The sequence below is a fragment of the Alexandromys fortis genome, unplaced genomic scaffold (genome assembly GCF_014885135.2).
Source record: "Alexandromys fortis isolate MF-2015 unplaced genomic scaffold, M_Fortis_MF-2015_v1.1 scaffold_175, whole genome shotgun sequence".
NCBI lineage: Eukaryota > Metazoa > Chordata > Mammalia > Rodentia > Cricetidae > Alexandromys > Alexandromys fortis.
The window spans coordinates 2,728,019-2,743,444 of record NW_026068065.1 but is presented as its reverse complement, the minus strand read 5'-3'; the positions used below and the strand labels follow the sequence as shown (position 1 = coordinate 2,743,444).

The 15,426-nt window shown below is 43.0% G+C and overlaps 1 protein-coding gene across 1 annotated transcript in view; it reads left to right on the top strand.

Moving 5' to 3' along the window:
• LOC126487625 (adenylate kinase 9-like) overlaps positions 1–15,426 on the top strand; it is a 103,348-nt gene that overhangs the window by 74,892 nt on the left and 13,030 nt on the right. Inside the window, exons 21-25 of the mRNA XM_050120556.1 lie at positions 1,914–2,114; positions 2,461–2,582; positions 6,108–6,230; positions 9,156–9,416; positions 10,965–11,089. Coding sequence (XP_049976513.1) covers positions 1,914–2,114; positions 2,461–2,582; positions 6,108–6,230; positions 9,156–9,416; positions 10,965–11,089 — 832 coding nt within the window. The remainder of the gene's footprint in view (positions 1–1,913; positions 2,115–2,460; positions 2,583–6,107; positions 6,231–9,155; positions 9,417–10,964; positions 11,090–15,426) is intronic.

Genomic DNA, 15,426 nt, shown 5'->3' with positions numbered 1-15,426 from the left:
ATATACATTACTGCTCCAAAATGTGGAGAAGCAATCAGAGCGAGGACATGCTGGACCACAGCAAGACTGGAAACCAGCTGGGCAAACTCCAAACTCTGCATCTCTGTGTCTGATGTCATATGCTCTTCAGAGCTGCAGCTCTGTTCGGCTTTGTTGACTGCAACACGCTTCTTTCTCTCGGGCTGCTTCCACGCCCCGCTAGCAGTTCTCCTTGTCAGTATCCCATGGCTCTCCAAGGCAAACCAGGCTTCACCATCACAGCTTCACACAGTGGCCTCTCTGGGACTCAGTCCAGGGACACCCTGACACGTGCCTGGTCCCAGAGGCTCTCCTTGGTGTCAGAGAAAGATTCCATAATCACGTTCTTGCATCCTTGACTCTAAAGCCAGAACCACGTGGCCTGCGATGCCAAGCACTGCTGCTTGTTGGGACAGGAACATGTCCTCTTGTTCAATAACATCCTCACCAGCTTTCTGTTTGCCATGATTTCCTTCGCTGCCTAAGCCTGGCTGTCCTGGAACTTGCTCTGTAGAGCAACTCCAGAGATCCACCAAACTCTGCCTCCAAAGTGCTGGGATTAAAGGTGTGCTCACCACCTCCAGCTCTGAGTTTTTATTTAATCCCTTTTCACAAACTGGAAACCTAGCTGGGTGGGACCTTGCCCTCAGGCCACCACTCCCTGTTTTCCATTTCTTAATCTGTTTATCTCCTTGAATGTAATATTTAGCTTCATTCAACTTCCGGTGCTCCTTTTCTCCTCAAATTTACTATTTTGTGTTTTTCCTTGCTCAGTTAGTTCCTTTTCATTATAACTCTTTACTAGAGTTAACATCAGTAACCACATGGCAGAGTCAATACTAGCTGTTTTGAGATTCCCTCTATCAATAGAATTAATCCAAATCTCTTCACTTTAACCTCAGGCAGACTCTTCTGACAAGGAGAAAAAGTAGATGCATTCTTCACCAAAGTATCCCAAAAACAATCTGGCCACAAATTAATATTCTTTCTGAAAGCGCTGGAGCCAGGCCCCCACAGTTCAAACCACACTCAGCACCACTGTCCCCATGTGGTGTCTCCCTACTATTGGCCCATTAAGTGGCACTTACTGCATTTCCTCTGCTTTCATAACCCAAACTCCCAAAGTCCAAATTCCTCCAAACGAAAGCCTGGCCAAGCCTATCACAGCTATCCCCTGTCCCTGGTACCAACTTCCGTCTTACTTAGCATTTCTATTGCTGTGAAGAGATCCATGACCAAGGCAACACTTACAAAGGAAAACATTTAATTGGGGTGGCTTACAGTTTCAGAGCTTCAGTCCATTATTGCCACAGCTGGTGGCTTGGCAACCTGCAGGCAGACATGGTGCTGGAGGAGGAGCTAAGAGTCCTACCTCTTGATCTGCAGTCAACAGGAAGTAAACTTTTTACCACACTGAGCCTAGCTTTAGCAAAGGAAGCCTCAAAGACAACCCCCACAATGACACACTTCCTCCTACAAGGCCACACCTGCTTCAGCAAAGCCACACCTCCTAATAATGCCACTCACTGTAGGGGCAATTTTTCTTTCAGTAAATAAATATGAATTATATTTATTTATGTCAATCCATTAAAAGTATAATTATTCAGTTCATAATGCTCTTTCATCTAGTTTTATGCTTTGCATCAACAGCTAAAGTTTCCATATGAAACTCACTCATTGCCCATACAATTTGAATTCTATTAATAGGTAACTATTCATCTAAGAGCATATAAAATAAGATTAGAATATACATTTATAAATTTATATTAATGTTCACAATGCTACGTTTCTTCTTTGAATGTTTAAAACACATAATAAAGTATAGATTCTTTTGTAGTCTGATGGAGATAGGCTTCTCAAAGCCTCTTTTTTTTTTTCTCTTTGAACTTCTAAAGTTATGCTGCCGGAGTTCCCAGAGGACGCTTACCCCAGTGTTCCTGAGATGGAGCCACTGAAGGAAGAGCTGAATAATTACCTCCTCATGTGGAAACATACGGAGCAGATCATTACCGACAATCTGATTCAAATATTAACATTGGATATTTCCAACAAAACACCAAAGGAACTGCTTCAAAAAGTAGTTGAGACAATGGAAAGTAAGGCTCAAAGCACTTTTATGGCTTTTCTGTTTATGGTGAAGGGCAGACACTGAAAACATTCTAGGCCCTGAAAGCCTGCTCTGATGGCTTCCCAAGTAAAACATTCAGAATATCTGGAGATAACATATAAGACATTCTAAAAGTATCGTAAATAATGCAGACTCTGGCCAGTCAGAGCGGGCATGGGGCACACTGTCACCAGTCATGATGTGTGGTTCTCACAGAGAACTTGCACACACATCAAAACTGTCTGTCAATAATAATAATTAATGTTTCTAACTTTTGACTGTTATAATACACTGATAACTTGTTCTAAAATCTCTTTCCTTTTTAAAAATGACAGAGCCTTTTCAGTATACTGCATGGGAACTGAATGCTGAGGATTACGATGAAGAAGCAGAAGACTACCAGGCAGAGACCGAAGTCGACGAGGAGCAGGAGGAAGAGGAGGAGGAAGAAGAGGAGGTAGGGCTGCTTCTGCACTGTTCAATCTCATGGGCCATTCCTGAGAGATGTGTGTGTCCGGAGTAGTAACTGACACTTCGGGATCTCCCTGCCAGGTGAACAAACAGGCATCTCCAATTTTTTTTACTCTCTGTATATTTTAATTTTTCAGAACTAGGGCCTTATGCATGCTGGGCAAGTGCTCGACCACTGAGCTGCATCTTCACCCCATCCTCAACTTTAATTCTCCTTTGCCCCAGCTTCACTTGACTCTCCAAAATGCTACTTAATGTGAAGAAATGGCACCCATGAAAATATAAGGAGGAAATCCTTTTACTTTTTTTTATGCAGAAAAAAACTATGCAAGTATTAGGAATAGAAGTATTTTATAAAGTTCATATAAGTAGGTGTGTGAAAGCCACCTTTGGAGTGTCTGGAGGGCTGTCCACATGACAATAATCCCAATGCTCAGCAGGATCCACCCAGATTCAAACACCAATCCACATCATTGGCACCAGAATGGTAACAACCATTCTCATTGAAAATTCCCAGACTAGGTATATATCAACAATAAAACAGGAAATTGTCCTTTCAATATGAGTTTTCACAAATAAAAATATAATTTACTAGGTTAAATAAGTTAAGCAAATCTGCGATTGTAGTTAACTTATTATTGCCTAATTTCAACCCAAAGATATAGGAGTGTGTGGCTATAGCAGCAGATGATTTGTGGTGGTTTCTGTTGACACCTTCCAGTACTTTATCACCAAGGAACTGATGTTCGCGTGGCTTAAAGACGTGGGATTTCCCTGCTCATCCTCGGTCTCTCTTCTTCTAACTTTCTCTGTAGTGTTCTACTGTGTGCTCTTCCGTGCTCCCTCTGGGCTGCAATGATATTTCTTATCTTAGAATATTCCTGAATTTCAAATAAATGAATACTTTCATGCATGGCATGTGTTTATATGAGACAGTTAACTTTTACCTGAAGAACCTGGGGTTTTATTCTTACTCATTAAGTCTAGCAACTCTACAGTAAGTATATTTACTGAAAACTCGGGAAGACTGGAAAAAATTAAGCACTCAGCTAAAGATAATAAAAATAAGCAGAACAGAATAAGCCAAAAGAAATGAGACCAATGAAATGGGGAAGCAATGAAAGCAAGGGATGAAAAACAAAAGGTTGGTTTCGTGACAAGAGCAGGAAGTGGCTGAACTTCTGGCGGGCTGAAGCGAAGGCAGTGAACAGCGCTGTAAACAAAACTAGTGTACGGCTCCTCGCAGGGCTCTGTTTGGATTACAGGCTTGAGCATCCAGAAAGGATTCACCCAATTTCTTTCCTGAAACTGACTTAGGAATAAGGAGAAAAACTTTATTATGAAAGTTAAACATCATAAATGTAACAGAAGAGGTGTATATGCCGCTTCTAATCCATACCTGCCACACCAACTCCAGTGTCGTCTGTGTGACATGACATATGTCATTATGCCGGATGGGAGCTACTTGTGCTATGGGACTAGGCTTCCTTGAGGTCAATGGCAGACGGCCCAATATTGGCTGCCCCTGAGGCGTAGACAAGTTTCTCAATTAGCTGGCTATGTGGGATGTGGTCTTTGCACAATCTCTTTTATAATGATGATATTCTATATATCTACAAGACAAGGATTATCTCTTCAGGAACAGCTCTGGGGTAGGGAAGCACAGTATGGGAATGTATAAGACTACACACACAGAGCCGGGTGATGGTGGCGCACGCCTTTAATCCCAGCACTCAGGAGGCAGAGGCAGGCGGATCTCTGTGAGTTCGAGACCAGCCTGGTCTACAGAGCTAGTTCCAGAACAGGCTCCAAAACCACAGAGAAACCCTGTCTCGAAAAACCAAAAAAAAAAAAAAAGACTGCATACACGGGGTGTATGATGAGCAAGGGAATAGATGGGTTAACGTTGATGGACAAAGAGTTTTATATTATACACTGAACTTTATGGATAGGCTTGCTAGATCCCAACCCCCATGGTGTCTGCTGCATAAGAAGGTACTAAAAAGTATATTTCAGCAGGTACAGAGAGCTGATTAGGCATATTTGGTCACTAGATGAGATAAAGGGTTAGGAAGAGGAAAGGCCATGATAGCAATAATGAGACAGAAACTTTCTATTCATAAGATGAAACTACTTGTCTGAGGTTTACATTCCCAAGGACAAGATTTCCTCCCCTAAGGATGTTTTATGTCTCACACCTGTTCCTGATAATACATTTTTCTTAAAAATCGCTGATGTGACTAAAAAAAGGCTTTCATACTGTGCCAAATGATGACATCTGACCTTCTGATTTGTTCTTTGTTTGATTACTATATAATGAAAACATGAATTCAGTAAAATCACAGCAGATTCCAACCACTCTCTTGTGTGTTTTGTCTGTCTGTCATTCGCCGAACTTGTGCCTTCCTGATTAGTAAGACCCTGTTTCTCCCAAAGTCTGAGTGGTTCCCCTGAGCCTGTCCGTGGCGCATACCCACTGACAAGACGATTCTTACATTGTCTTAACTCTTCCACATCCTAGACAGGAGTCAGCAATTCTCAGCTCTTTTGTTTGGAAGCAAGATCTCTGTTTAGCTCTGACTAGCTGGGAACTCACCATGTAGATCAGGTTGGCCTTGAACTCACAGAGGTCTACTGGTGAGTCTTGGCATTAAAGGTGGGCACCACCATGTCCACCTTATTAGTCTGAGTTTTGGAGCAGAGCAGAAAAGTGTTGGGCTTTCTTCTTTTGTGAACATAATCACACTGTAGAATAATCTGCAAAATATCCCATTTCAAGTTTCAAAACGGCCGCATTTGTGCTTAAATATATGCCTAGCTTTTATATGTGCAGAGATATTTAGCAGAGCGAGGGAGCGCTTATGGGAATGGGAGGAGTGTATGCACGCTGGCGGAAGGAGAACCAGAGGGAAACATCACTCTTGATACACTGATGTGTTTAAACATTTTATAGCAAGTAAGTGTTGAATGTCTTCCTGTGGCTTTAACTAATTCCCAAAAATCCTTTACACATTCATCACAGTATAAATTTTCATTTGTACCTAATAAAATATTTTCAAGTTTTTACTTCCAATAGAGCGAAGCATACTGCCACCTAGTCACTGTCGTGAGTAAGGTGTGACTCTGACTCAGGTTTCAGCCCTTGAGAATCGAGGTCAGCACCTCTCTTTGTCTAGAGGGCAGAGCACACCTTAATTCTCAGTGCTACTTTATTTTTTTATGAAAATGAAAAATGTAAGAACCAATTTAGAGGAACGTGAGCAACTTGCTTTTAATTCATTAACTATATAAAGACGGCCCTGTGGGCTTTTTCAGAGTTGGTTTTCTTGTAGACAATTTAGTCCTAAAAATGCTTCTGAATTCCTCTTTGCTGCTGCATCAAAATGTCTTTGCTCATCTCTGAATTGAACAATATTTCTAGGGTGAAGAAAAGTTAAAAGAAAAAAGGAGGCACTTGGGAGACACCAAACACTTCTGCCCAGTGGTTCTCAAAGAAAACTTTATTCTGCAGCCTGGCAACACAGACGAGGCTGTTAAGTACCGAGAAAAGATATACTACTTTTCAACTGCTGAGGCCAAGGAAAAGTTCCTGGAGCATCCTGAGGAGTATGTGGCCCAGAACGAGCCATTAAAGGTGAAAACAATATTCCTATGCTAGTGGTTGCTCCACGTTCTCCCATGAGTGTGCTTTAACAGTGAAGTTTCTAATCTCATTAAACAACAACAGCAAAACATGATAATGTCTAGGCTTAAAAATAAACTCTTTGTAGCATGAATTTTAATTGGTCTTAATAATAAAAACCCAGAGTCAGATATTAGGGAGTGAAAGCTGGGAGAGGAGAGAAGTCCTGCAGCCAGTCACTAGAGAGACCTTTAACCTCTGCTAATCCTCAGACCAAAGGGGCAATCCTGTCCTCAGACTGCAGCTCAAACTGCAGCTCCAGGCTGCACTGAGCTCCTGTCTCCTCTGCCTTATATTCCCCTCTCTCAGCCCAGCCATATCCCTTCTGTCTCCACCTCCGTAGTGCGGGGATTAAAGGCGTGGGATTGTGTGAGCTCTGTTTCTCTTATAGACTCTATCAATCTCGTGTAACTCAGGGTGGCCTTGAACTAGCAGAGATCCCTCTGCCTGTCTCCCGAGTCCTGGGATTAAAGGTGTACACCATCACTGCCTGGCCTCTAGTGGCTTAGCTCTGCACTCTGATCTTCAGAAAAGCTTTATTTGTTAAAACACAAACAAGGTATCACTACAGCTTTTTGCAATATGGCATAAAAATAATGATCTGTTTTGACTTTTATAGTAATGTCTTTGTCAAACCAGCTCTTGTATCTTTTTTACTTGATATTTGGGTTGCAAATAGAGGCTGGAGAGCTGACTCAGGAGTTAGAGCACTTGTCGCTCTCTCAGAGGATCCTAGTTCAGGTCCCAGAAACGGCATGGCAGCTCACAACCATCTGGAACAGTTTACAATTAATATGTAACAAGTGTACATATAATATCTTACAATCTAATTTTTGCTTACACAAAATGTGTGAATTCCTACACAGCTTGCCTAATACTCAACCACTTTGACATCTAATTCACTGATAGACTTTTTCATAGTTATTTTCCATTGTAGACATTAAGTGATAATTAATGGGTAATTTATTCTCATGTATTCTTTCATTACTATAATTCTCTGTAATAGGATAACTGGATCAAGGTGTGATGTATTGCACCGTTAATTTTTTTTACTTTTTCTATTTATTTACTTATTGTGTGTGTGTGTGTGTGTGTGCAAGTATGCACATGCCACAGCACACCTGTGGAGATCAGAAGACAGCCCTCAGGAGTTGTTTTTCTCCTGTCTCCATATGGGATCCAGGAATCGAGTTAAAGTCTGCACACAAGCACACTACCCCTCAAGTCTTATTGCCTTTTCTTCTCTTTCGTTCTTTCTCTTTTTTTTGTTTGTTTTGTTTTGTTTTGTTTTGTTTTTTTGAGACAGGGTCTATTTATTTTGCCCTGGCGTTCACTATGTAGATCAAGTTGGTCTCAAACTTACATGGAATCCCCTGCCTCTGCCTCCTGAATGCTGAGATTAAAAAAGGGGTGTACCACCATGCCAGCCCTATCACCTGGTTTTCCACAAACCCAACCAAACAGGACCTAGAAACTCTGAAGGTAATTTCTCCGTTCTTCTCTGCAACATAAAATGCTTTGGGATTGCAAGGAACATGGTTGTTCTTAAAATGTCCCCCAAGTCTCCCTAATATGTTATATTTGATTCACAGTGCAATGTTTGAGCTTCTTAGCATTTTCTACATGTTTTGCTCTTGTTGTTGTTGTGGTGGTGATGGTAGTGGTGGGAGTGGTGTTGGTATTGTTGGAGGATGGCCTTTGAATTCTCTATGCAGCCAAAGATGGCCGTCGCATCCCACATGCTGGGATTACAGGCACACCCACCACAGCTAGCTCATGCTGTTCTGGGAACTGAACCCAGGTATCAAGCACTCTGTCACCTGAGCTCCCTCACAGGCCCCTTCGAAGCCTCTGAACTCCCACCGTTTCCATCACAACAACAAATGCTTCTGAGTCTCAAAGTCATCCGTACCCCTCTCTCACAAACGCCTCTGCTCCTCTGAGGCCCAGATACCCAAATACACCAGCATCTTCCCCAGGGTTTTAAAGTCATTTCCCCATGGTCCCGTGAGCCGTGGCTGCTGCTTCGCCTCAGCTGTCGCCGTCAGGGAAGGACCACATCATCCAGCAAAAGCTGGCTTTGGGCTTCCTCCATTTCAGTATGGACATCACAGGAATTAGTGGCAAGATCTTTGAATGGAATGGGCTTTTTCTTTGGTAGAGAGATCTTCTTAAACATATCAAGAAAAAGTCTTTCTATTCCTTATTAACATCAAAATAGTTTTCAGGTGAAGTTACTTTTTATTAAATGCCTTTTGGCTGGTTTTGCCCCCTAAAAGCCATTTTTAGTGCAATGAATTATTATGTTCATCGATATCCTTATGCCTAAATATAATTGGATTTGTAAAATAAACTTTCTTGTCTATGGGAGGCTAGAGAGATGGCAGGAGCAGTTAAGAAAAGATACTGCTTTTCAGAGGACCTGGGTTTGATTCGCATGTTGGGTGGCTCACAACCACCTATAACTTCATCTATTGGAGCTGGAGAAATGGTTCACCCAGTTAAGTGCACCTGTTGCCTTTTCAGAGGACCCAGGCTCAATTCCCTGCACCACATGTCTGTAACTCCAGTTGCAGGGGATGCCCTGCCCTCTTCTGAGTCCTTGAGCATCAGGCAAACACACGGGGCGTGCACCCAGGCGATGTACATAAGATAAAATTTAAAAATCACTTAAAAAAGACTTCCTTTCTCACCTTTTTACTTTATTTTCCTTTTTTGGTAGGGAAGAGGAGGTTGCTTTCTCTTGTGAGGAAAGTCTCTATGTGCCCCTCTGGCCGTAGTGCTGGGGTTACAGGTGTGAATCGCCACCAGGCAAATTACTTAAACCCTCTTTTCCTTTCCTCTGCTCCACCCTCTCCGTGCGGCCCTCTATGGCAGGCTCCTCCCATCAGGCTCTGTCTTCTGGGTCCCCGTGGCTCCGGCAGAACTCATTGCGCCAGAATATTGGCAGAAAACTTCGGCGTTTTTCACATTCAGTTTGATGAATTTCTCCAAGAAAAAATGCTGCTCAAGGCTGAAAGGAAATTCGGGCCCGAGTTTGAGGACGATTCCGAGGAGGAGCAAGCCACAAAGCAAGAACTGGAAGAGCTTGCCGTTCAGGCGAACGTGAAAATTGAAGAAGAAAGCACAAAGAAGCAGGTGACGTGGTGGTGTCCCTGGGGGGCGCTGTGTTTGCTGCGGAAGCTGGTTTGTAGCAGGCGGTTCAGGGCAAAGTTCGAGCTGCAGCAGCCACCGCAGGCTAGACTCAGTTACCGTCCCAGGATGCCAGCTAGAGAGACCTGCCTGCTACAGTCATGTGCACAGATAGAGGGGTCCGGTGAACCCCCAGGTCATCTTTGGGGTCCTGACCCACGTGGTTTAAGCAGTCCTGGTCAAGGTGTAGTCTGGTGACGGGTATCTCAGCTTTGTTTCTGCACTATGGTCCAAAGAGCCCTTATTGTTTGAGGGGAGACACTATGGACGACCACACGGCCCCAGGGAGCAGTGTGAATAATGGCCCTCGTCGGGTGGTGGTCTGTTCCAGGAATCCAAGGTGACTGCAGATTTAGCACAGTGACTTTCAGGAACCTCTGGGGAGCCTAGAACAGGAAACTGTTTAAAAAAAAAAAAATAAGATGCATCCTTTATTTTTGTGTGCTTTCATCTTTTAAAGGGAATGAAATAGGTTAAAATGTAACATTTCTAGGTTGATCCTTCAAGTGAGGAGCCTGCCTGTGTGTGGAGGTGAGTTGTGGGAAATGACCACGGGCGCCAGACTCAGTCCTTCTCATTAGCCTGTGAGCCCAAGTGAGAAGCCAACTCCTTTTCCTGAAAAGCAGCATCTGTGTGTCTGTTATACAATCATAGCAACTTCAAACTAGAGAGGAGGAGGAGGAGGAGGAGGAGGAGGAGGAGGAGGAGGAGGAGGGGGGGGGGGGGGCGGGGGGGGGGGGGGGGGGGGGGGGGGGGGGGGGGGGGGGGGGGGGGGGGGGGGGGGGAGGAGGAGGAGGAGGAGGAGGAGGAGGAGGAGGAGAGGAGCCATCACAAGGCACCCTCTCCACTGTGATGTATAAACCCGCTTCTCCCCCAGCGTAGGAAATACTGAGTCTTACCTGACCCTGAAAGTCGGGAAAGTGACTCCCACGCTGAGTGGTGGTGCAGCACATAGGTGGGGCATTCAACTGTGCGTCTGAGCTACTTGTATGTTCTTCATTATCCATTTGAGTGTCACCTTCAGAGAAAGATGACCTAAGTTCTTCATCTTAATATTTTCTCTCTGTTACTATGAAGCTATATGCCCTTCTAGAATGTGCTTCAGGTAACTGTCTGGTTGGCTCATCCTTTAATCAGGATGGAACTGTATCTCCTTATAGGAAAAATGGCACAAATCAGGTAAGTTTTGTGATATGAATCAAGCAAATTTTTGTGCAAAACAATAATAATAAAGATGCATTATGACTCTGACACCGTACGCGAAAGTCAATCATGTTGCCATGGTGACTACTCTTAGTTAAATTAGGTAATTTTTATTACTTAATCATATTATATATCAGTGCACAGAACTCAAGTTTTTAAAATGTTTTCAAGTAACAGTATCAAAAGTGGCCTCAGAAAAAGCTCAGGTCTCATTCTAGCAGTGGTGTAAAACAGTATTGCTTATCAATGCGGAGCTCAAGACTCCTCTTATTTTATAATTTTCATTTTTAGCTTCCAGATGTGCAGTTAGCAGAAGAGGAGGAGGCAATCAAGCTGAGTCTGACAGAGAATGAGCCCCTGACGTCGGAAGTTCTGGACCCCATGCTTTCCGAGTGGTGGCTTAAAGAACCGATGCGGTGGGTGCCTCCGTACACAGGGGTTATGTTTCTCGCTGCTTTTCATTTCCTTTGTTCCGAACGGCCAAACTATAGTCTAATTTGTACGTACAAATTTGCTCTTCTTCATCTATATAAACTACACATCAAAGCATCCATGGAGCTTTTGAAAAACACTGAAGCCAGAGACACACGCCAAAGCTTTTAAACAGAATCTGCTGAGGTTTGAGACCAGGATCCAGGCCCTGGCACGTCTTTAGGGTCCCCAGATGATCTTAGTGCACATTTGTAGTTGCGAACTATTTTCTAAGTCTGCTGGGGACTGGCCTCAGCAGAGAAGTGGGTCTCGAGCCTGGGATGTCCAGAAGGTGAAGTGAGTACATGAATCCAGGATCCTGATGCAAGTTGACAAGCCATCAGCTGCAGGGCAAGTTCTTCTGCCCCGAGCTTCAAACCTCAGCCTTTTATTGTAAACTTTACACAAGGAAAATGATTGTTTTTTCTTGCCGCACAAGCAGTATAAAGATACTTTGAAGTCAGAACATCATCACTCATTATGACATTTTCCCAGTTCCCAAGCCCCACGCCAGCCACTATATTCTAATTCTTAGCCGAGTTAATCATAAAACAGCTTCTGAGGCTTTCACCGCAGAGGCTAACTACCTGCAGTTTACAGGAGCACAGTTCAGCGGGTTTCACTCCATTGTCGTCCCTTTCCCATTGTTGCTCCTCACATTTCCAACTTTGATGTATAAGCCCATAGGCAGTCAGCCCTACAGCCCTAGGTTCTCAGAAACTTTATTCATCATAACCAAGTTCTTTTCTGTTTCAGTATAATTCTTTTGCCAAGTTTTATAATCAGGCAAAGAACAGTTTTTGCATTTTCCCCAAGTTCCCCCAATTCTTTCATTAGTCAGGTTTCCCCCCCATGACCTGCTTTACAGCGTCAATGCCTGCCCGCTCTATCAGATCAGGAAGACTCAGATTATCATACAGCACATCCATATTTTCAGAAGCCACTGGTGTGGAAGGAGAAAAAGCACATGAAGGACAAGTGCACTAGTAGAATTGCTATAACCAGAATCAGCTGTAACATTGCCAAGTGCGTATGCAGACAACATAGAAGCCGTCCTCGGGGCGCATAGGCGTTCTCTCCTTGGCCCTCAAGTAACACGCTCATTTAGCTGCCACTGGGTTGCCTGGAGGGAATTGCTTCCTGCATCTCAGGAACCGCAGGCAGAGGGAGGCTATGCTTTGCTGTCTCCAGCATAAACCCACATACCCTTGTGGTGTGCTGGATTCTTCCGCCTCTATCCTAGTGATGATTACAGCTATGACCGCTGGGTAGCTGTCCACTCTTGGTCCACTAGCAAATGCCTGCAACAGTGTTGACCCACACAGAACAAATCTTCAGGTCCCGGAATTGTTATCTTTTGTCTTTGTTTCTTTTCCTGTTTCGAAGTGGGGTATTCTGCCTTGATATCCTCCAAAAGAGCATGAAATGATATTTACAATCGTGATTGCAGCACAAACACATTTGCAACTTGCTCCACACCAAGTCTGGTCAACTGCGCTTTATTCGAGTCAGCTTCATCTGTATATGGAAACCGATCATGTCACAGCCACTGCTCTTGGCTGTATTAGATACTTTTAGTATTTAATCATATTAAAATTGCTGAATAGGATGGGATAGAAATTCGCATCATCTCAATTTGAAAAAAAGAAACTGAAATACAGAGAAGTTAGATGACTGTTTCTATGCCACGCTGGGCACATTTGTATCTACTGCCTATTCGAAATGGGGGAGCGGGATCAAGTTATCAAGATTTTAAAAATGTCCTTTTTCCCTAAAAAGTAACCCACAGCTTTCTGGTCCTGAGCTGTTCTCCATTAGCTTAGCTTCTCACATCATACCACACAAAGGCAAAAAATAACGTTTTTAAATTAAAAAGGAATAATTTCTGGAGCAGTGGCTCAACAGCTAAAAGAATCAGGACCCAGGTTCGAGTCCCGGCACCCGCACAGCAGCTCACAACCATCTGTAGCTCCAGTTCCAGGGAATCTGATACATAGATATCTCTATAGAGATACAGAGACATGAATTCAATTTAATGTAAAAAGTTACACTATAAAATCTAAATATTGAGTGTTTCACAACCATCACATTTTATTATGATAAAGATTTACAATGGCATGTAATATTATATGATATATATAATATACCATATAATATAGTATATATCTCAGTATGGTAGAAAGGAGCACATGAAGAACTGACTAGAAAGGAAAACCAACCAAAGACAGTAACACCTGGGGTATAGGATAATAGTCTGCAGTTTTATGGTTTTTTTCCCCTCTACTTTGCAATTCTTCTATTGTGAAATGCATTGCTTTTATAAGTGAGGAAAAGGGTTGACTTCCTTTCAGGTTTTTTTTTTCAGTCTACTAGTTTAATTCTAGAAGAGCTACTGAGGGCTAAACTAAGGCAGATGGCAGCAATGAAAGCACAGAGGTACCAACCCTTGGCTCACACAGGACAGTGGGAGGGAGGTGGAGAAGAAACTCGAGGCATCTTGTGTTGCTGAATCTGGCGAAGAGAGGGTTGGAGCGATGAGGGTGATCATGATTGTTGACAGTGTAACCCACAGAGCTTTCCTTCATTGGAAAGTCAAAGCAGGGCTTCGACACTTCTGAATTAAAACTCAGAAGAGCTTTTATGTAGCGGTAAGGACTTGGGAGTTCTTGTCAAAGTGACACCAGGACACCAGGCAAGAAATGGGTCCTCCTAGAAGAGACTAGATGGAAGGCATCGCTGAGGAAAGAGACGACCAGCATGGCCAATTTAGAGAAGATTGCCTACCTTAATAAGAGAGGGCAATTAGCATTTGAGAATGAACTGCGAAGACTGAAACAGTCAGATGTTTATAAGCGTACCATTTTGTTGAGAAGAAGGCGCTTGTATGTGTAAATACAGTAGACATTTTTGGACAACAAGCTCACTCAAAGGCAGATCAAACTGACCTCTCAACAGGAACTCAAAGCCAAGTCCTCAAAGGCTGCTTTATAAGTACAAGATTGAAATCCGTTGGCCTTCTGGTTATCCTCATGACCCTAAGAGTTCTGTCCCCTGAGGCAGAATATGCCTCAGAAAGTACTGTTGGCTACCACGAGACCTGGAGGACTGTGTGAGCTGCCTCGCAGCAGGACGCGTGCTGAGGCCAGTCAAGCGATCCCTTGCTAGGCTGGACACTTCTCCCCAGCAGAGAACTTACTTTCTCTTCTATAACTCTTAGTGAACTTCCAGTTAATAATTATCAACCGGCTGCTACCTGCAACTTTTATATTACAAGCACAAATCTTATTTTAATCAAATTTTATACATCTTGGAAAAATATATATACTCACCTCTTGAACATAAATCTTAACAAATGGTAAAATTGCATACATGCCAAAGAATTGTTTTAAAACAAGTTTACTGTCTCTAAATGTCTGGTTTGTATAGCTATTTTACATACCTGTTTATCCCGGTCACCTAAAAATTTCCCCAAGCCTGAAACTGGCACACACCTTTAATGTCTGCACTCAGGAGGCAGAGACAAGTAATCTTCGTGAATTTGAAGTCAGCTTGGTCTACATAATAGGTTCCAGGCCAGCCAGGGTTATGAGACCTTGTCTTACAATATTATTCATCTGATAAAGTTGAGATTCATCAACACATGTTAAAATCTATAACAGATGCAGAGATAATATGTGGAAGGTCCTTGCTGACACTACAGCAAACAGGGAAAACATCTGTAAAGAGACAAGAAAGAAGCTCGGTTCAGCCCGATTCTGGTAACTGGTGCTGAGCCAAAACTTCTTGGAGTCTGACATGAGCATTTATTTATTTATTTATTTATTTATTTATTTATTTATTTATTTATGGCCATATTTAAGCATAGTACAATTTTGAGAAAAAGTTTTCAGATAACAATCAACTCTGCTCTGCAAGTACAACAAAGCTGAAGACGCATTTACATTGAAGCTCTTCACTGAGTCCGTGTGACTTCATCCCTAAAATGGGCTCTACTGACTGAGAAACAGAGCTCAAGATTAGGGTCCAAGCAGAATGACTGAGATTAATACCATGTCTGGCCCTAAGATAACCCGGAAGTCACCTGGGCTTCTGTAAAGTGTACGAGGTGCCTAGTGTCTCATGACACAGAAGTAGTGCTCTTGGCTTTAGGAGGAAGGGTTTAGGTAAGGGAAATAGGAATTCTGGAAACTATGGGCAGTCCTGGCTCCTCAGTCAGCAAAAGATGGAAGGCTATGAACTACCCCCATCCCCTGCCTTCCAGGAGGAACAAGCTAAACACCTC